Source organism: Teleopsis dalmanni, chromosome 1, assembly GCF_002237135.1.
Source record: "Teleopsis dalmanni isolate 2A chromosome 1, ASM223713v2, whole genome shotgun sequence".
NCBI classification, from domain to species: Eukaryota; Metazoa; Arthropoda; class Insecta; order Diptera; family Diopsidae; genus Teleopsis; species Teleopsis dalmanni.
In genome coordinates, this window is record NC_051846.1 from 153,076,080 (window position 1) to 153,100,076 (window position 23,997).

The window sequence follows — 23,997 nt, forward strand, 5'->3', positions numbered from 1 at the left end:
ACTGTTTAATTGATTAGCTCAACATGTTAGATTTTGATGTTCACTTTTCTATTTGTTGATTGATTTCTTTAAATTGACTGAGGGTTTTTAGCTTTTAATGTGGAAGAATGCCATTATGTGATTTTAAAAATAAATCTTGAATATATTTTGGTATGACCAAAATTAGGTGATATGTATCAATTAAACTATCGAAAACTGATTTCTCTTCATTATTAAAGATGTATACTTTTACATTATTTAAGATATATATGTCAGTATAAGTGGATTTCTGAGATCACTCAAATAATATTACCTAATACAATTAAAACTTTAAATTGATAAAGGTTAAATTTATTAAGAGTTGTAAGCATGTCACATGTACCTTGGAATTTTATTTGGAACGATTTACATTAGGATTTATACTCTAGTTGGCATATATTCCGATACATAAATACTGATCTTTTCACGTATTGGTATTGTTTAGAGTTTATGTCTTAAGTTACTACAAAAACTGGATTAAGTACAAATAACATCGAGTACGATTATCTTTGATTAAGTCATTAATCAGTTAATTACATATTTCTTCAACCAGTTTTAAAGAATCTTCTATTGCCATAAACTTTTAGTCATTAGATAGTTAACCACCGCTTAAGTCACTAGTCAGTTAATTATAGATTTTACCAACCACTTCTTAAGAATATTCTGTTGCCTAAAATGTTCATTCACCGGATAGTAAACCAATGATTAATGAAAACTATAGCTTTTTTTTTTCTTAAAACAATGGTTCATATCTAATTGACTTCTTTTAATATCAAGGCTCTAAGACCAACAATATTCTAATTTAAAGTTTATACTGAAATTTTGTGCTAGTATATAACTATTTGCTTAGTTGGACTTAACAAACTTGAGTTGATTCCTATCGAAATGAATTGAAGGCTTATATCTGTTTTAATATATATTCATTATTAATGCATAAAGCCTATTTAATAAAATAAAATTCTTGTTTAATTTACTTAAATTATCTGAAAGCACCTTTGGCTACGGGATGGTTCCTAATCAATAAGCATTCATACTCTCAATATGACGAATCCAACGAAGCATCTGAATTGCTATTCTGTAAATTATATTAATATCGCAGCTTATAATTCTAATTCTATATAATCCTATAATCCTAATTTAATAGTCACTTCCAATGCGCTTACTGCATAATTGACTCTCTGAAAATTTTTCTTTTGAATGCTTTCTCATTATTGTCAGAAATAGACTTGTAAACAAAATTTTTGTTTATAAAGAGAGGAAATTTTTTCTCTATTGTTTACTTACCTCGAAGTAGTGCCTATTGAAAACAGTAATTATTTTGCTAAGTCCTTAGAGTAACTTTATTCTGGAATTTTCGGCTGATTTTCGTATAAGAAGATTGTCACAAACTTCTACCTAGACATAGAACTCTAGTGAGATCTTTTTTTGACTGAAAGAACGTTGTTTATTACTGTTTGTTGTTTTCGAAGAATAGTTTAATTTTTTTTATTTTAAATTTAAACTTAAATTAATTTTAAATTAGAATTTATTTTTTTAAATACACAATTTTTTACCCAATTTTAATATTACTTTGAAGTTTTTTTGGAACAGTTCAAAAAAATATTTTCGCACAATATATTACAAAGCCCCGAGATAGTTCAAATAAAACTAATTGAATGCAAGTAATATCTGATTAACTCTTCTATAAAGGAGTATTTAATGTTAATCGGAGGTAATAATCGATCCTTAGGATCGCTGTTGCTACATAACACATTCGTATACCTGAGACGTTTATTTGTTTTTCATTCTACATAATTAATAAAATTAAAAAGATATGTTGCATTCTATTAATATTTAAATTTGACTTAATATTTGCTGATCACAGAAGAACATATTACTTAGTTTTTATTTTTGTTTTTTACCTCAAGGAAAAATCTTCTAGAAATCCATAAAAAATGCCTTATACCATTTTTATGCTCTATTTATCTACAAATCTATGAGCCATACACGCTTTCGGACTAAAGAGACCCCACATTTTCAGCACAGAACAGTTAAGTACATTCTTAGTAGAAATTTGTTATTATTTAAGATAACGTTAAAGTCATATATATCACTATAATGTTCTAATAATGTTTAATATGACCGATTGTATGTCCACCTGTATATAGAAATGTATATTATTTTTTTTTTGTAATTTATGCCAGCAATTTATGTAGCATCTCAATAGAATTTTTTTTTATATGTAAAAATATTTAAAATTATATTTTTATTTTGCATAGCAAAGAAATAATTTTTTTTGTGAAATATGTGCAAAAATTGTTCAAAATCCTCCAAAATATTAGCCTTTTGTTGACTTCTGTTATTTTTGTTTTGTTATGTTTGTTGTTTTTTTTTTTTTTTTGCAAAAATAAAAAATTGGTAATGTAAGTTATCCATAACCCTTTGAATTAAGCCTTTCCTTAGGTCAACTGCTAAACTTTTTCCGAACTTTTTACTGCTGTTAAGCATTATAGTCATCACCGACATAGGAATTAGTTGCAAAAGCAGAAGAAGCAACAAAAATGGCAAAAACAACATCATTACTTTGGTTGCATGCCTGGTTAAATGGACGGACGTGCACATAGCGAAGGAAACAAAGATACGAAATAGATCAAGAAACACACAAACCCTACAGTTTTACTTACTTGGAAGTTTCCTTAAGAATTTTTGCGACTTTTCTAAAGAACTTTTACTTTTTTTTTCGTCTCTTATTTATTTATTGCATATTTTTATTCAAACTACTATTATGCATTTTTGTACTTGTGGCATCACTGCTGTTGCTTGATCCTCTACACTTAATTGTTGTTGTTATTTGTAGTGGTCTTAAGAAATTTTTGGCCAACAGAAGTTTGTACACTCAGGTGTCTTTAGTGGTGTTCTAATTACTAACAAACTTAATTTTGTTACTTTTTCTAAGTTGAGAAGATATTAACAAAAAGTTGTGAGTTGTAACAAAAAAAAACAAAAAAAAAAAGAAAAAACAAAAACTATTGTAAGTATACTTTGTGGTATAAATTTTGTTTTGATTAAAATGCTTTCAATATTTTACTAATTTTATTATTTAAAATTTTGTAAAATAGTTTCTAAAATAATGTAACTCTCAGATACATTAATAAAAAGTGCATAAGTACAACTAAGCCAGTAAAAGGCAAGGTTCTTGATATATGATACACATAACGTGGTTAGTTGAGAAATTATTACTTTCGGTTTACCGCCTAAAACTATGCAAAAACTGCTTTAAATTCTGACTAGAAAGTGCTAAAGAATTTTCTTGAAATTTTCTACTCAGTGCTTAGCAATTTTGTTTGAATTTTCTCAGTGCTCAACAATTTGCCTTCATATATCCATCATATCTTATTGCCTTCTTCGCTTTTGTAAATATTTTTTACGAGTTTTTTATTAGTCTGCGTAGGTAATTGTACTCAAACAGTTTACTTAGTGCAAATACTGAGCAACAAATAAAAATCTACTAAAAAGCGTAAATGCATACGTGAGAAACTGTCTTTATTTGTTTCTGCAGCAATAATGCACACAAATAATTTATTTTAATGCTAATGCAACTCAACTGAGGAGATAACTTCGACTCTTGATATACACATTGTCATTATAGCGATACGCGTACCATAAATAATATGCATGGTTGACGTATATTTTATGTATTTACGAGTACAACATTTCTTTTTTTATTGTTTACTATATACTTGTACTATATGAGTTTTAAAAATTTTATAAAAATAATAGCAATGATTTTTTGCTTAATCCAAGTATCAGTATTACACTTCAAGGTAGTGAAAATTGGTTGCTTGCACAAGTCCTTTTGCCTACTCTCAACTTTCCATTCCAAGGCGTTTATCACTCATACGTCCAGGAGTACCATTTACAATTCGTGCAATTTCGCTATTCGCCATTGTGCAATTGCTTGACTTGTTGTTGTAGGAACTGTTAATTAGCCACTTCTTTTCAAAACCGAAATTATCATTAGAATTCATAATGATGGTGGCTCATGTTTACTTATAGTATGACATGCATAAAATCCCCAAAGTCAGGGTGAAAAAAGATGCGAATTAAATAAAAATACAAATAAAAAGTAAGCACTGTGTATAGTAGATACATATATTTGTTTATATTATGTGAGTATATAGAAAATGCAAAGCAAATAAACAGGAAACGGAAGCAGCCAAGCGCTGTAAACTTATTTTAGCTGACAATGACAATGATGCTGAGAAAAATTTGCTGCTGGCAATAATGTTGTTGACAATTTAGACCGTTGTTGTTTGGCTCCTTTATTGTTCAATTTTTTTCCCCATTATTTCATATACTTAGTATATTTGGCTGTCAACGTATGTTACCCTTGATATGAGGGAAGGTAATGCAAATGTTTTGAAAATGTAAAGAACAAAAGTCATTTTTGATTGTTGTTCTTCTCATAAATGAACATAGAAAAATTATAATTAAAATTCATAGAAATTGTGAAAAAATAGTTTTTGGCTTTTTCTTATTTTTGGTAATTTTACTTACGGGCGCATTGTTTTGGCATTTTTTTTTGTTTACTGTTTTTCTCTGCTATAAAATTTTATTATTTTAACATAATAAAATTTTAATTTTCTATTGTAATGCATAGTTCACATTACCTTTGGGAAGTTTTCTCTAAAACAAGTGCGGGCCAGATATGTCCTTTGATGTCATCCTATTAGCGGCTTTTATAATAACTTTTGAAGTAGTTCAGGTTGTACTATATGTGAGGAAATGGTAATTTAATGGTATGTTGAATTTTAATTATAAAACAAAACAATTTTTTTTAATAAAATAAATAAATTTTTGCAATAATTTTATACTTACAATTTGAAGTACTGCATTTCGTTTGCACTTTTGCTGCTACCAGAGAGTATCTGATGGGTAGCTTTCATTTATTTTACATTTATATAAATTGTTTTAATATTATTGTTTTTTTTATTAATGTTTTATAACTTGACAATTAATGTATTTTTATTGAGATATTTCGTGTATTAGCAAGCAAGACAGATTCACTCACAATATACACACAAGTTGTTATTTCTAACCTTTGCACTGGATTCATTAATTTATTTTGATAAATTGTGACTCCAATTTCCTATTCCTATTATTTGACTTAATTTTGTTAATGGTATATTTACAAATTTATTTTTCAAAGTAATACCAGTGTATTTATATACATGATTCGTCATTTCGATCGAAAATACGGATGAAATAAATTATTATTCCTTTTCCCATTACATATTATTATATACTGTGATAAATTAAAATCAATGTAATTTTTGGTTAGATTAAAATATAGGATTCTAAGTATAAACTAGCGCAACTAGGCTTATTTTAAAATATTAGTCTCTACTAAGGCTAACCGACACTTCTAATACACTGAACACTAGTAACTGAGACAGGAATCATAAAACTAGAAATAAGATCTTCTGCTCTGATATGGTTTCGTAAACCTCTGTAACCCATTAACAAATCTAATTTTCTTCAGTAGATCATAATACGTAGCATGAAAAACTGAAGCTGTGCAATGCGCTAGACAGTGACAAAGCAAGTGTAAGACACTTTCTTCGTGTCTCCCGCATTATTGCCTTATACAGGAAGATTTCAACTACTGTTGCCAAGATGCTAATAGTATGCCAAAATCTTTTAGGTGCTTCAAATAATTTCCTGATATCCTTATGGTAAGCTCGTCTGCTTTACAATTGTAGAATGTATTCCTGTGATTTTGACTCCAGATAAGAACAATATCCACTAGCGTCGACATTTCGCTTAAAGATGCGAAACAGTCAAACAAAATTCTAAATATAAATTGGGCTATACTCAAGAACTTTAAAGCAGTTTAACTGTCTCATAGTATGTATATTTTCTTACTCAATATTTTCTAATATCCATTTGGATATAAGCTATAGCTTCCCTATTACCGATCACTTCCATCTAGCTTTCTTTTCCAGTTTCTTCGAGGAAACCACACTGTCTATACTACTGTTAATTTTAAGGAAGGGGGTAATAGCGATACACTTATTATTATTAAGCCGTATTCTATCAGGAACATAGACTATTTACATAGAATCGCCAGGTATTTCTGTTCACTGCTAAATATCTTTATTTATTAAATAAAGATATTTAGATATTTAGTTTCATGCTGGATGGTTCTTCTCCAAGTAATCCGAAGCCTGACAGATTCAAATATTTGATTTTTGAGGTTACGTCGGATACTGTCAAATATTCATTATCAGTGGTCTGTAGAAGAATTCATGGGCTTAATTGTCCGCTTGCCATGTCGAATTTAAGCCGTTGACTTTTTCTATTTCACATATCGCAGTTAAAATTTGTGTCTGAACTTCGATGCATTTAATTGAAATTCAAATCAAATCTGAACTTAAGGTTTGATATATATCGTATTTCCTATATATATTTCTTTTTAAATTTAGTAGTAGACAACATTCAAGCCATGCTTTCAGTTCAATAATTAATTTGATGTTAATATATTTATGTAAATATTTCCTTTATAATAGCCATTTTCATATATAAAGTGATATATATATATAGTTTTAAGTCCTTTTTTTTACAGTTAACCCCTGTTTAACCCCTGTGGTTAATTTAAATAAGTTATTTATTACACATCATTAACAATTCAATTATAAATTTTATGCTCGTCTCTCTTATGAAGAAAAACTAACTTTAAATTTATTTAGTTTTGGTCAAAAAACAAAATATTCAATTAACTTTCAAAAACTTCCGTTTTGTCTTTTGTTACAAAAATCCACACAACGAAACCGTAAAGGATGAAAAAAAGGATGAAAGAATTTCAATGCACTGTTGACTGACAAAAGGGTTCAAAATCTGCAGGTTTCAACTATTTCGATTCAAAACTCTGAGGCATTTTTAATTACAACAAAAAAGTGTTTGTAGTTTTACTGAGCTGAGCATTTAGCTTTGAAGTTACTGCAATGAGACATGTGTCAGTTCAGATACATGCAGCACATGCAACATTAACCCTTTTACAAACGCACTCCAAAATTTGGCAGGAGTAAGTAGGTCAGTTCTTGGATACGTAAACGGTGGTGAGTTGGATTGTGCTTTGTTGGCTGTTAGAAGTAGTGCGTGATTTTGTGTTTTCATTTAAAATTAATTACTTTATTTTATTTCTACTCTTTGCATATGTAAAGACCTCAGACTAATTTACTTTCGAATGGAATAAATCCATTCGAACTTTATTTAAAACTAACAATATCATTAAAAATACAAACAGACAAAACAAATACCTAACTAACTCGTTCACTTAACACATTTCCCTCCGGGGCAAATCTATTTCATGTATCAAATTCGCCTCATAGTTTGCGATTTACCAACATGTTTCCGCTATTGTTTGCTTTTGTTGGTTGTTGCCGTTCTTCGTCGTATCGGAAGATGCAGTGACTTTCTTGCTTTTGTAGTTTTCTATCCAGCGCTGGAGGAATGGTGACAGCAGACTGGTGTCGATATCTGTCAGTTTATTTGGGCCTGAGATGAAACTGATGACAATTGCAATGACAATAGTCAAAATAGCACCCAGCATTGTGTAGAATAGGTAGGAGATATTATAAATATGAAATTCCTTGTGGCTGTTATATAAAATTATAATTATCATAAAATTATGCTAATATTAATAGTATTGAATAATAAATACCTGTTACTTTCTTCTAATATTTCTGTTGCATTTTCAGCCAGCATACTCATTGGTGTGAAATCCATGAAAGTATAATTGCAACCCAGAGTTGTATGTGGCTTTCTTGCATATACCATTGCGCCTGATGCTATATCAGATTGAGCACTTATTGCCATCCAAGCCATAAATATCAGACTGGTGATACCACCAATTAAGGCACCCTGTAAATGGAAAACAAATTTACTCTTTAAATAAAAACATTGTATGTAAAATAATTGCATACTTTGCTCTCCACCCATGGCACCAAAACACCAGCTGTGAATATACCAAGTAGTGGTCCATTTGCTACAGACGATAGTGTTATAGTTAATTGTAATACAGCACCCAGTTTTTCTACCACAATCACTAGAGCCACGCAAATAACACCAAAGAGCACAACTACTGAACGCATAATGTAAGCTGTTGCCCGCTCTGAGAGTGTTTTCTTATAAAATGATTTCACGAAGTCTTCCAACACTACAGCAGACATTGAATTCAGACCAGTTGACAGAGATGACAGTGCAGCACTGAAAACTCCTGCTACAAAGAGGCCAGGTAAGCCAGGGTATTCTCCTAGAGTTTCCATAACAAGTAAAGGCAGCAGTTGATCCTTACGTTCAGCGAGCTGTGATTTCATTTGTTAAGAATTGTTGCAGAATGTTATTACAAAAAGTTAGAAAATGATATATGTGATATATATGTATATTTGTTTAGACTAAAGTTAAATCAATTGTATAGTGTTTATGTATTAAACTCCTTACGATATAATATATAAAATAAAATATAATATCTTTAAAAAAAATCTGTGTCATCTGATATGCAAATAATAATCTAAATCCAGTCTGTGTGATTTGAAAGTCTATGAAGTACGTTAATATAATATTAACTTCCGCTAGTTATTCTTATTCAAGAGTGATTTTCCTGGCCTAACGATTTTGATTTTAAGGAGCAGGGTATGTGCAGCGCAAATTAAATAGTTTTTTTTTTGATATTATGAAGTATAATCGTTGTGGCTCACCAATAGGCTGGAATCCAGTAACTACTGCCGTCACTTTGGAGAGATCTTTTCTATTTCTGTAGTATTTGGTTGAGATTGTAATGCAGCCAAAGATTCCCATTTGAAAATATTTATCATCAATGGGTCAATTAATCACATTAAGTAGTGTCAACATTGATTTTGAAAGAGTCTTTCACATGCCAGATTATTTTCTCGTCAGTTTAATGGCTGTTGCATTTCATTTCATGTTCTAAAGTCTTGAAACTTAGACCTCTGTCCTGAGACTTTACTTTCCTTTGTTTTACAACTGTTAGGTTGTACAAGTTGAATTTACAACTTGGATCCAGGTTTGGAAGGTGAGTTCATAGGTATTAAAAAGATAACTTGGTCTCCATTTAGTTTAGAGTTACGGTTTTGTGTAATAATGATAGATTTTTTAGGTTTTGCTTTTTTTTGAAATTTGATTAATTGTTAAGATTCATTCAGTATAGTGTTTATATTACAATACCATAAACCAAGTTGTTTTATATAGGTTCAATTTATGATTCATGTATTCCTCATCTATTCACAGGATTAACATATTGTTTATATTAACTTATCGTAATTCACACAGTTTTTGTTTCTAGTTATATATGAAACTATGATAAATTGAACAAAGTAGTTACAACAGCACTATAAAGATAATAAGTAGCCCTTTTCTTAATTATCATTTTTATGTGGTTAAAGAAGTTTCCATTATTCATTAATAAATGAAAGATTTTAATATGATGTGTATTCGATTACAAAGCTCTAAGAGTAGAAACCTCAAAAATATATATCAATAGGTCCATTCAATATAATTATAAAGAAGCTACAAAAATACTCTTTGTTGAAAGCTGGGAAAATAAAAACTGCACTGTTTTGTTTTTGTATTGTTGAGTCTTTTGAGTTAACATTTAAAACCAAAACATTTCTGAAAAAAATGTCCTCTTTAGAGAAGTTAAAACAAAAATTGTAGTCAGATCTTCGATAAACCGGTAGCCAATTTTTACTGCTGTTATTTTAAAGAGATCCTTCCATTTTTGTTTATTAGTGCTGGCGATACTTCTTTTTCTTTAGAGCAGGGAGATATTGTATCAGTCGTTTCGGGTGGTTAATCTTTTTTTGCTTTGCTCTAATAAGTAGGACGTTCTAAAGATTGACCACAATATCCGGATTGCAGCTTGTCTATCCAATAGTATGACAACATTATTTTTGATTGTGTGATATACGTCTTACAACCCTGACCGACTGGAAACACTTCTGCTTGGTAAATGCTAGACGAGTTGGGAGGCGTATAGACTTTGTAATGTTTAACTTTATTTAATTTTGGAGTCAACCGGTGAGATTGAAATGTTGAAATCGTTAAGCAAATAATTTATTTTCTGATTTTTCCGCTTTCATACCTATCGGCTGATGTCATATTATAAATTCTTAATATAGGATGCTTTGTCTAACTTTTTTTTATTACATTTTCAAAAGCATAAAAATGGAATATGCTTACCTTGGTCATTAGTGGATCACAGTCATGATAGGTGGCGTAGATAAGCAAGCCACTGTAGCCGCATACTAACATAAATATGAGTACTCCAAAAATGAAAGTCCATACAGAAATGCGAGCCTTTTTTAAAGTTGGTAACGATAAATAACGTTGAATCATATTTTGGCTGATCGCATTTGATTTTAAGAAATGCGCTACTCCACCAATGAATAATGAGTAGACCGTATAACGTTCAGTAAGATCAAATGTAAGGCTGTTATGTATGAAATATATCTGTATTTAAAAAAACTCAATCGAAATAAATAAAAAAGATTTAAACTTACTTAGGAGGTTCAATTCTGCCGCTTTCTTTAGCTCTGGTATACACTACACCAAGACCACCTACATCGATTGTACCTTTGACAATAATTAAAAGCATTGCGCCGAACATGATAAGAGTTTGTACAACATCTGTCCAAACAACAGCCTTTAAACCGCCCTTTGAGAGTTGAAAATAATTTTCTATAGATGATTTTTCTTTTATGAAATACTTAATAAAATAACTTACCACACACGTGTAAAAAATACACACCAGACTAACCAATGGCGTAATCAGATGTACGTTGATACCGGTGGCTTGATTAAATGCCAGTGCGGGTACATATATCACAATTGGCAGCCATAACAACTATGGACAGACAGACATTTTTGTCTATAAATTAGAAATCACAAAAAGAAAAAAAATATGCTTGGCAAAAACTGATCTCACGTAGTTGGTAGACAATATAAAGCACCCTAAAAACACGAAACTCACCGATCCGAATATGAAGAGCACTGACCCGAACAGGCGCACACAATTATTGTAACGTGTTTCTAAATATTGATAGGTTGATATTAACTTAAGATTGTGGAATACTGGTAGGAACAAATAATACATAACGAAACCCATCAGAACCAATGAACCCATTATGTACATATATTGGATGCCAAATAAATAGACTTCAGTTGGGGTGCCAAGCAATGTTATGCCTGATATGTAGCTGTGGTAAAAATATTGGTTTAATTTTAGTTCAATATACATAAAAAGATAAAAAATAAATTTTATTGTATAATATTTTTTTTATAAGTAATAACTAATAAACTAAAAATAAAATATATATTATAAAATAGATTTATATTGTAATATAATGGCTTGTATATTGGCTGTATACTGTTTCACAAATGCTATTATTCAAACAGGGTACGAATACCCTGAGTACTTCCAATCTGAAAAATATTATTTATGAATAATTAAATACAATAAATAATGATGGGTAATTGGCAATACTCAAAACAGCTGTATGGTCAGTCAAAAATTCAATTAATTAAAATAATATAAAAATAATTTTTGTTGTTGCAGTTCACTACTTTTCGAAACTTCTCTTGCAACTATTAATATTATTATTTTAATTATAATATTTTTACATTAGTTATACATAATTTCCATATAAAATTATTAAAAAGTTATTGTTCAAAACAAAATTAATACATATACACAACAAGTTCTTATAGTCTGTTTTAATATATTAACATAGAAGGTTTTTGGTTAGTAACCTATATGTGAACCAAATATACTATGTAAATAAGTTTTAATATTATACCTAATGTGTAAATACAAACTAATTATAGTAACACAGAAAAGATATATCCTTTTGTAATAGATTTCAAAATTTTTTTAATTAACTGATTCATGAGTTTTTTTACTATTTTATGTTTTTTTAAATGCAGAAATGTTGCATTGGAATTTCCGTTCATGGGATTCCAAATTGGATTTCACTTCATTAGAAAACATATTTGTTGCCTTATTTTATAACAAACATTTAAAGATAAAAACCTATTTATAAAAACCTAAATCTTTGTAATTATCAAGAAAACTTAATTATATCGTCTTATCTTTAATAGAAAAGTTTAGAAACAGTTGCAACTATTATGAAACTAATAATTAAAAATTTCTCATTTGCATATCTTCGATTTTATATTAACGTATTGATAGGGAATATAACTGCTTCTGGAAAATCTGTTAATATTGAAATATTAATCATCATTTTGTTACTGCAAAAACTAAATTAAAAAATCCCAAATTCATAATAAAAAATTCTTTTTATTACACTTTTCTAATTAAGAATTTGGAAAATTCACTTATTTAGATATGATTATATAAATTTCAATTATTAAAAATTAATAAAATTTCTTAATGTTTTCTATAAATATTTTAAAAGTATTTTTAATTATTCATTAAGCCCGGATAACACTTTTTGAAAAGAAATGTGGATATAATTAAATATTAATTAATATTTATTTCTATCGCTTATTCAGAATCTATTCGATTACTTTCCATTATCGGGAATGTATGTATTGTGATAGTTGCTAAAATAACAATATGAAAATTGATACTACTATATATATGTGTTAAAATATTAATATAATGTAATATAATAATATACTTATATATATATTTAATATATGTATTAATATTTAATAATATTGATATGAATCATATATAATATATAATTTTGATGAATATTGACGGATAAAATTATTATTGGTAAGTTGATATGCATAAATATAATAATAAATAATACATATAATAATTACTACATATTTCTATATATATATACAGTATCAAGCTTGTAACATTAAATTTTTAATGCAAACTCTCCTTTATTCAGAATCTATTCGTATCTGCTATTTTTGATATACAGATATCAAGGGTATATAAAATAGCATGTAATCGAATAGATTCTGAATAAATGATTGTTTAATCAAAAACTTGATGTTACAAAGAAAAATATTAAATAAATGGATTTAAAAAGAGTGAACATCCGCTTTTAAAACCTATATTTTAAAAAATCTGGAGCACGTATAAAATATATTAAGAAAGTTCTCTATACATTTCATTCTATTCGAATACATTAGTACATAAAATATGTTATGCGTACTAAATGAATATATATATATATTATATGTTGCTGTGTTGAAATAAGTATTTAAAATGAAATATTAAAATATATTTGTAAATGATAATTCACAAACTATGTATATGTGGTTGCTAGAAATTTTTATCAGAAGTGAGCAGTATCAAATCGTTGTTTTCTAATATGATCACGAACTTCAATAACAATGAAGTATTTTTGTTTTATTTTTTTTTTAATTATTTTGCTTCTTATTTAATATTCTAAGAATTAACTTAGACCTAACAATATTTTATCGCTAATTATAGTAGTAGAAGAAAGAAAATTATAATTCTAATAGTAATAGATAATTAATTCTCCTTAGCCGAAGCTTTGTCCAATTCCGTTTTCATATCGTGCGTTATTCTGCAATAGCCGGGTTTATATAGTTCCCTTTGAGTCGCAGGGTTCCAGTGCTTTGAGTGAGTTACTAGCATATGGGTTAAGGTGATTCCTAAGTTTGACTGTGTACTTTTGTCTGTTGCTGACAATTACATCTTTGACTGTGTTAATTCAAAGATCTCTATGAGTATTCGTATTTCAATATAACCGGGGTCACCGACTATTTGCCGAACGATTGAAATATATACTTATAACACTGAAATATATTCTTATTTATTTACAAAAAATAGAAAAAAAATGATAGCACAATTTAAGTAATTTGCTGAATATTAACTAAAAATTTAGAGTTACTCTGTAGAGGAATATTTAAATAATTACTATTTTTGAATATTTATCTGTGGTTTTTGGAGTTCAACTACATTATAAGCTCCATATTTAGTATATAGTATTTCTAATTGTTAATTATCTATTTAAATGAGTAATTGCTGTAAAGATATCAAATACTCATATAGATCTTATATATAAAATTAACATTGTCAAAATGTTAGTTACCGTACTCCTCCGAAACGGCTTTACCGATTTTTACCAAATTTTATATGCATATTCAGTAGGTCTGAGAATCGGCTACTATCTATTTTTCATACCGCTAAAGTGATTAGGGTGTCCCTATCCAGCAAAAATATCTTTATTGCTTTAACAAAAATTTTTTTATTTTTTTGACATAAATTTTTTTACATTTTTGAATAAGAAAACTTACTATGATATGAAAAGTTGTTGTCTATGAAAATACTGAATTCATAAAACTACCCCCTAATTTCTGCACTATCGTTGATTCACAAAATGCTCTCATTGACCGCGTATTTCCAGATGTATACATACAATATAATAGTACAATAGTACACGATTGGTAATTAAAAAATTGATGAAAAACATTATGATGAAAAACTACTATCTATTTTTCATACCGCTAAAGTGATTAGGGCAAAAATATCCTTATTGCTTTAACAAAAAATTTTTTATTTTTTTGACATAAATTTTGTTTATATTTTTGAAAAAGAAAAATTTTTTCTTAATATTTTATGTAACTACGCCAACAAGTACATCGAGCATTTACATCCACTTCGTTCTTCGTCTTCGCCTTGCATGGCAGATGAAAAATGTACTAAAAATTTTTCTAAAGATTTCACTAATGATACTATAACAAATACCGACGGATATCCAATATATCGTCGAAGAAATCCCGATAATGGGGAACAATGGCGGGTGGTGCCGTATTCGCCTCTGCTAAGCAAAACATACAATGCTCATATGTTTAATGTTGAGTTTTGCAGTTCTGTGAAGTGCATCAAATATATAAGTATGGCCATAAAGGCAGTGATATGGCTGTGTTTAGAGTAGAAAATACTAATGTAAATGCTCCTCCAATGAACAAAAACGGTGAAATCACGCTCTACCAAATTGGTCGGTACATCAGCTCCAATGAAGCTACTTATTGTATCTTCGGTTTTCTAATTCATGAACGGGATCCAGCAGCTGCTCAGTTAGCCGTCCATCTTGAAAACGGTCAGCGTGTATTTTTCACGAACGAGAAAGTGATTGATCGTGGTACAAATCCACCTAAATCTACACTCACTGCATTTTTTGAATTGTGTAATAGTACGGATGATTTTGGTGCCTTTGCAAGAACATTACTCTATTCACAAGTACCACGCTATTTTACATGGCTCAACAAAAAATGGTGCCCGAAGCAAGTATTCACCATTGATGCATGTCTCAATTTATTTAAATCGAACGCTTATTGACAGTTAATCCAAGACACACTGAGTGCTTTTATCTTCGACTGTTGTTGGTTAATGTTACTGGCCCATTATAATTATTATTATTTACAGTCAATCCAAGTCAATTTAAATTTGAAGATACAACAGTTGTTGCCAGGGAACTTGGTATCATACAAATCTATTGATTTCAAATTAATAATTTAATAAATAAACTATAATAACTTAAAAATAATATTGTTTGGCGTTTGTTATTTTTATTTTCCTTTTCGTTCATAGCGCTTCATGCCTATTTCATGCATATACCACATACTTACACACTTATAATAAGTAAGTTACTTTTTGTCTACACTAGAATTTATCTAGAAACTAGAAATATTTTATAAGGCAAAACAACGTTTGTCGGGTTATCTAGTAATATTATAAAATATATTAAAAATTATTTTAAAAGCAATATTTAAAAGTTTCAATATTCTCCATTAAATATTGAATAATACCACAGATTATTTAATACAAAAAATTGACAAAAAATGCATTATAGACAGTTATTATGACATTATACTATAGACAATTGAGTCAACCACTTTTTGTCAGAAATTTTTCAGAAATTTTATTATTTATTAAATTTAAAAATTTAGAAAATGTTAGTGGGTGTTCGCCACAAGTTGAATGTTTTATTTCCTTATAAATAGTCTGGTCACTAATTTAAAACTATTAATTTAATTTTTTTAATGAAATATATGAAATAAATTGTCTTAAGAATGTGTAATGATGAATAAAAATAAAAAAAGTTAAATAAACGTGAAAAATAAAAACTGTCTTTTTAAAGATTTTATTTTGAAGATATTTAATATATTATATAATATATAATATATAATCATATATGTTTTCATAAAGTTCACAATATTGTTGAATTATTACATTTGTATGTTACTTTTCGAAATCAATTAAGAAATCTGTAAGTAAATTAAGATACTTTTAAACTATCTAAATTGAATGCTTTAAATTGACAGCTGATAATTGATGTGTGGTTTCAAGTTAGAAATTAAATTAATTAAATGGTTGTTGTATTAACCACTTAATTACATATTTATATTAATTTCAGTAATAATCAAATATATTTAAACTCGTTGAAAAAAACTCCCGTGAAAATTTTGCTCTAAATACTTAAGTTTATGATATGTAATTTTAAAGAAGAAGTCATTTGAATTAAGATAAACATTTTATTTTAACATGAAACTTAAATTATTTCCTATTAATTTTTATTAAAAAATTTTCATATAAAGTAATTTTTTTCATAATAATTATGAATAGCATTTTTGAAGTAATCACTTGATGATTCTATATAAATTTTTATTGAATAAAAAAAAAATAAATATACATATTTAAATGAGGTATTATAAATAAACTGTGGCTTATTAAATAAATAGATTTTATTTAAAAAAGTGATTTTTCTACTAAAGTTTTTTTTTTGCTTGAAAAAATTAAAAACTTTACACATATTTCTGAGATATTTCCCAAACAAACTGAAAATTATTAATTTAGCCTGTATTTTACATTTAAAATAATTACTATCTGAGCAAATAAAATATACATGATTACTAATAAATTCTATTTACATACCTTTAAAATACCTTCAATTAAATGATTTTACTATACTTACTATTTAATTGTTTTAGAACTTATTTTATTAATAAGTGAAATGTTTTAGATTCTTTAATAGTTTTATAATAGGTTCCGGTAATATCGTGAAATTTTTAAGTGATTTTAATTTAACTATAATTATTTATTAGAATGATAAAGACTGATTTTTGGACTCTTATAAGAGGCTTATTATTTTAAATCTAGTAAATTTAACTCTAACTATAAAGTAGCTTTTGCTTTCTATAAAAATTATAATTCAAACGTTTTCTTAGCTGTTATTCAGTGGTAACAAAACTATTGATATATACCGTATATGCTACAGTACAGGCTCACAAATTAGAACCACTTGGTTTTTAGGTTAGATCAAATTTCCGAAAAGTTTTAATTCCTGAACATTTTTTGTTTCTATAAAAAATGATCAAAACATTAAATCTCTACATAAAAACTTATATTTTACAGTTGAAATCAATCTTTATTAAGCATTATATCATAAAATATTTTGCAATGTTTATTTGTTTTTAGGTTTAATACTGTGATTGTTATGGATAGTTAAAGGATTGATCATGTGATCATGAGCAAACAAGTCATTCTGTTTGTACTAATTTATTAAGATAATGAAGCTTTCAATCGCTTCGGAATAAAACACATTTGGTGTGGAATTGGGAAGGTCATCTTCAATGTTATTTGAAGTATTATTATCTGTTGAACTTATATTCAGATCCGTCTTGAACTTGCATTTCTGAAATTTCCTCCTCTATTTTTTTGGAAACAAAGTACGGACAATAACATTTATCAGCTAACTAAGAATGCGCTCACAAATAAGAACCAAAAGTTCTAATTTTAGAGCTTTTAGTGTATACAATGTATTGAAATTTTTTGGTTCTAATTTCTGGAAAATTTGAATTTGTAATAGTTCTAATTTGTGAGCCTCTAATTTATAACTTACAAAATTATATCATATATATATATATATTAATTAAACCACACATTTTTATTAAATTTTATAATTTGTCAAAGTAATTTATTCTATGCATCACAACCAAAAATATATTGTCATCTTAAAAGGCTAAGGGGAATAAGTTGTTAAAGGTTTCTTTAATCATTCAGGAGCACTTTAACTTTTTATGGTGGTATTGAATAATGTCATTGCCATTGAATAATGTCATAAAATAATGAATTAAATTTTTAATAAAGCTTATATAGCCAGCTACTGAAGGAATATTTTGAAACTTAGATATGAAACATATATACATATAACACTAGCAAAAATATGAGATTAAATAATCAATCATGCAGAAAATGCTTGATAATATTGTTTCGGAAAATAGTGGCACAGAACAAACTAACCAGAACTTAGTAAAGAAAGCATTGACAATTAATTGACTGCACACCTAAAGTAATAATAAAAAAGGGATCAACATGTGTGCTATTTGTTCTCTTGTACGGTAGCGAAATTTGGTTTCTTGCAGAACAAATATTAAACAAACTAAGAAGGTTTGTCAGAATTTTAGATCAAGAAGTTTGGTCCAGTAGAGAACTTAGAGACATAAAAGTAAAAATACTTTATTCTGCTTCGGTCATTCTGATATTAAAGTTTTTGTCTAGAGGAAACTTTAGAAACATAAACGTAGGAAAACGTAAACTATAATTTGAGTTGAGTGGACATACGCTAAGGAAACCATCAAGGAAAATGTGTCAACAAGTTTTTAAAACAATCCTTCAGTGAAGCAGGGGAAGGGACCTCCCTAAAGCAACCTTTAGAAGATAAATTATAAATAAAATAAATGCCATTTGAGAATCTTAGATCAGAAGAATAAATAATACTGACGAACTCAATGATTAGGCATTGCGATAGGAAAGGGATGAACGACTTTTGGACTCTTTATATCCAGAGGACTCTATACATCTATATCTCTATAATAGAGGCGACTCTAAATTAATGTTCCAGCAAGGGTTGTTATTATTATATACGTATTATGACTATTCAGGTTCAAAAATGGAGGAAGTACGACATAAGTGTGTATTATTCTGGTCTGAATTAAGATAGGCAGTTCAAAGCAATTCAACTTTTTATATACATATTATTTTAATTGTGAATAAAGAGCTATCTATAAATACTAAGCATAGTTTTTAAGAATCATTTAGTAATACTTTTAGTATTAAGTTTTAGATTTTTTATATTTTCCAATAATAATTGTGAACATTGTGTACTGTATACTGTTATATATCTGTATTAATAAATAATTTTTGAAATAAAAGTTACTCATAAAAAAAAATTATTGCACTCAAAATCTAACTATCTTGAGTCCACTATATATATATTATATATACATGTATTAGTGTATAGATTTAAAAAAATATTACTCTAATAAAAAGATTGATTCCACTCATAATCCAACTATATTGCACACGAAAGAGTCTTTACGAATGATGAAACTTCATGCCAATTTACTTTCTTTTAATTGAATTAGTCGTTTGTGGGAGACAGTCTTTCAATTACAGCTCCAGTTTTCTCAGTGATATTTCTTCAGCAATTGTTATCTCTTCTGCACCTTGTCGTGATAAACTTATGGAATTGCGTTTTATACAATTTAATTAAACATAAATTGTTACACGCTTTTTGTTGCTAAACCGAAATGTAGGCAACATCGCGTCAAAACCCAATTAAACAATAAATTTTTTATTTGCAAACATTAAAAATGATGGTTTTATTATTGTATTTGCAAGCATTTAATATAATCATTGGTTTCATTATGTCGAGTGTTATACTTTTCATAATTTCAACTTTGAAAGCTTGCGCTTCACTGTCCGAAGATGTGAGCATGATACATCACAGCAATTTACTAATTGTGAATGAGTTAATCCGAGTGATACGATTTGATACACTTTAGTATAAACAGATTTTGCAAACAGATTTAGCATGACTGCTATATGTTAGACTAAACAAACAAATTTATTAAAATATCTCTACAGTATGTCTATATGAACGTTTGCATATAATGGATTTATAAATTTATATATAGAATAACTTAATTTTATTTAGCCGGCACCAGTGAATATTTTTTGATTGGCTCCACTAAAATTTAGCATATGTAAAGCGCTTTATTTAGACATGATCATCATGATGATGACCTCCATTTCCAGGCACAGTCAGCATGACACTGTTGGAAATTGGTACTCGTTGGCATTTCAAGTGGTACAACAAACCTAAGTGCATACTTGGGTAATAAATAATCATTTAATATAAAAGTATTGTGTATAGTTTTTGAAGACTTTATTTTATTCTTCACTAATAGTATGTTTTGCCATTATAATGTCGTGTCGTGTGCCGGTGATAAGCAAGTAAATAATGGACTTTGTAATGGAATCGTACGAGACGTATGATTAAATAAACATTTCTCTATTGAAAATGTTTCTAGTACAGATCGACGAAAAAGTACTGGAAAGAGATTAAATTGAAGAAAATTTTACATAATGGCAATAAGTTAGAGGTGAGCTCAATTTTCATGAAATAAGCAATTGAACATGAATCCTCATAAACGAGAACAATGTAACGCGGAAGAGTTCATATGAGTTCTCCATAGCTATGTATATTAATTCTTTGTACTGAAATTGTTAAAAGCTAAAATAATATTTATTTATTTAAATTGCGCTATTTACCAGTGTAAATATTAGGTGTTAATAGTTTTAATGTCAAAGATTTGAAATAGAATTTAAGTAATGGTATAATTTAAGTAATATAAAATTATGAATATCACTGAGTATCACTGAAGGTCAATAATTGAAAATACTATAATTAAAAATACTATAATTCAATTATTCTATAGCTGGATCATGATTTTGTCCCAATATATCACAGTAAGTGAATTTATCAATAAATTCTCAAAGCGAATTCAAAAACATACAAGTCCATTACGGCTTTAGGTCAATTGGCTAATGAACACTGACTCTGAGTTTCAAATTCGACATTGTGCAAATTCAATCCTTGGTATTTATCATCTTAAAAGGTTATTTAAGATAATCATAGATAAAAAATATTTTGAAAAGGATCACTAATGATGGGTATTTGCCAATACTTAAAACAGTTTATCTCCAAAAATCTGGTTTAGGTATAAAAAAAAATTATTATTTGAAAATCTGCGTTTGTGACGTTCCTCAGGCTCACTATTACGATGACTATAATAATGCAACATCTCAGCCTTGCTAATAAAAGTCATTGTAGTAATACTTCATACTTTTATATTAATTACTGGATATATTTCTATATATGTTCTTCAACTTTTATGTTGAAATTAAATTTTTGATTTATTGTCATATAATAAATGCTACCGCTTATAACACATTTATAAATACTTGAGGGATAATTCCTATATCCCAGACATACCCTACTAATATAAAATATGAATAAGGATCAAGCCTAAGTACATGACTTTATATAAAATATATTATTTTTTTACATCGACGTCTTCGAAATCTAAGTAAATTTGTTTAATAACGTAGAATGTTTTTTTATTTAAAAAAACCGAGCTTATATATTAAACGCCCACTTAAACATAAAGTTGATTAACTGGTTGTGGCAATGGCGGATTGCTATACTAGAACATTTTTTTTTTGGATGTATTTTTATAGTATATTATTCGCAGATTATATTGTCAAGGGAGCATAAACTTCTTAATACTCCCAACTCTTCACTAGATACGACATTGGACAGATATTGCCTTTAGTAACCGCTAACCTAAAGAGCCAGTTCATGGATATTTACAATTACATAGTCTTCCATGATGAGTAAAAGGGAGTTAATGTTGCTAGCACTTCATTTGATGGTTGATAATAACGAACGCTAACATTTTATCTATATAGATCTGGCTGAGGTGACAGAATATTGATTTTACTTATATTCATATTGATTTATATGATAGTTTCGGTCATATTCCTTGTGACTAAACATTGAGTAGAGCCGGTAAAAGAACTGAAGACCCTGTTTAATATTATCAAACCGTGGATGGAAGATATTGTACTCTCGTTTACGAATTTCAGGGACCTCTCATTTGAGGTGCTTCCATTTAGTAATATGTAAATACAATAGTAAAAACAAATTTAGTAAAAAAATGTTAAATGAATAAATTATAAAACTATTAAAACTTTTTATTAAATACGTTGAGTATATTATATTTAATAACTCCAATTTTATTTTCAATTTGAATGAATATTAAAAAAACAACAACTAAAAAGCAACACAATAAAACGGATTAGAAAATAAATAATCAATATAATATAAATAATACTATTTGTAATCCATTAAAATAATCTTATTAAATTATTATCTTATTTTTAATATATCATAAATATCACAGCATTTTTGGTCTTAAAAATAAAGCAAAATTTATTTATTTTTAATTTTATTTTATTTATTCTTTTACGTTAGCAACAGATTTCTTTTTTATTGTATTTTATCATTTCTATAAAATTAATAATTTATTTTAACATGAGGACTCCACGTAGATTATTGTTAAGATGAATAAATTATTTTTTTCGATCCCAATTTTTAAATTTGGATAATATATATTAATTTATTATATATTAATTTAGTAATAGTAAAAATATAAAAGATATATATTTAGCTTACTATTGTACTATAATTTAAGTGTTTGTTTCTATTTCTATAAAATAATATTTATTATTAATATTATTCTAATTGTTTATATCAGTATTATTATTTATATTGCATTATAAATATATTGCATTATAAATGCATTTTTAATTATTTTTTTTTATAGTATATTGAATAAATGCATTCTCTCTTACCTTGATATCAGTGACATTGTGATTGGAAAAATTGTCATTGTTCTTCCGCCTACTAAGTAGGTATCTTCAGCATCCTTATTATTGGTAGTTTTTTTCAATTTTGATTGACGTCGCATTTGAATTGCAAAATAAATACCAATCAATGCACAACTGGCCAACATTAATAAAAATACAATATAATCGGCCCAGCCAAAACGTTGTAAAGTCATACGCACTTCATCAACATCCATTTTCAAACCCATTTTTACTTAATTATATTGTTTATTATATAAATTTACAATTAATATAATAATTATATTATTTTTAAAATAAAATATTTGTCCTTTAAAAGGACTCTGATTTAGTTTGTCTGCCTTTATTCTATCACTTCGCACTATTACACTATCTTTCGCTTTATATCCTTTCTTTAGTCACTTTTATAATTCTCCGTTCTATTACTTTCACGATCGTTTGCCGTTCACACTTCACCAGTAACTAAATTATTTCAATTCGTTACGTTCTTCTTATTTGCAATTATTCTAACAGAATTCTGCGTATTCACTGCAAGTGAATGAATGAAAGTTAGAGTGTATGTGAATTCAAACGATCGTAGTAAATAGCAGCTAAGCACAGTTAACGACTTAGGATCGCTACAATCTACTCAAAGCTGAGATACTATTGTATCTTTAATAAAAGTTTCAATATGTTGCATTACTCGTTACTTACTCTGTATAGTTAGTCATTCACATTAGAAAACATATTATCAAATTATAACATCTTTCATACTTAGTAAAATAATTATGTAGAAATCACTATATTAACTTGTAGATTCAGAGCATAGTGCTTTCAGTGGTCGACTTATACCGCACTTATCGACGTGGTAAAAAAAACCAACCTAATTACTAGTTGGGGGTTCCACAGTTCGGTTTAGTTTCAAGTGCGCGCATAAATTGAATGCAATTTTGCACTTAAGCCAGTGGCTTTATTTGGTCGGTTGGGAAATTTAGTCGGAACTAACATGATTACTTGGTGCCCCAAAATGTTTAACACATAAAACATTATTTTTAGTGCTAAATTTATTTGACTGATATTTTCTTATGATGGTGTTTTGATTTTTAAAATTATTATTATCAACTTGAGTCCATAATATGTCGCACCACAATTCCTTTTGTTTTTATACACATATTCTTTTCACAACACACAATCTTGATTTAAAATAATTTAATGAA

General features: G+C 27.9%; 1 protein-coding gene across 1 annotated transcript; it reads right to left on the reverse strand.

Annotated features, from left to right (window-relative positions):
* Positions 1–7,228: 7,228 nt before the first annotated feature.
* Positions 7,229–23,251, reverse strand: LOC119669420 (sodium-coupled monocarboxylate transporter 1). The gene is made up of 8 exons (XM_038079302.1): positions 22,790–23,251; positions 11,048–11,273; positions 10,802–10,921; positions 10,578–10,732; positions 10,258–10,507; positions 7,983–8,363; positions 7,721–7,920; positions 7,229–7,655 (listed from the first exon to the last, which is right to left on the reverse strand). The coding sequence occupies exons 1-8, from the start codon at positions 23,029–23,031 to the stop codon at positions 7,397–7,399; spliced, it is 1,833 nt and encodes a 610-aa protein (XP_037935230.1). The 5' UTR covers positions 23,032–23,251; the 3' UTR covers positions 7,229–7,396.
* Between the last annotated feature and the right edge of the window lie 746 nt (positions 23,252–23,997).

Coding starts and splice junctions, on each gene's coding strand:
- LOC119669420 (XM_038079302.1), bottom strand. CDS start 23,031: ATGGGTTTGAAAATGGATGTTGATGAAGTGCGTATGACTTTACAACGT. Junction 11,274..22,789: donor ACAATGTCACTGATATCAAG/GTAAGAGAGAAT, acceptor TTTTTACCACAG/CTACATATCAGGCATAACAT. Junction 8,364..10,257: donor GTGATCCACTAATGACCAAG/GTAAGCATATTC, acceptor ATGAAATCACAG/CTCGCTGAACGTAAGGATCA.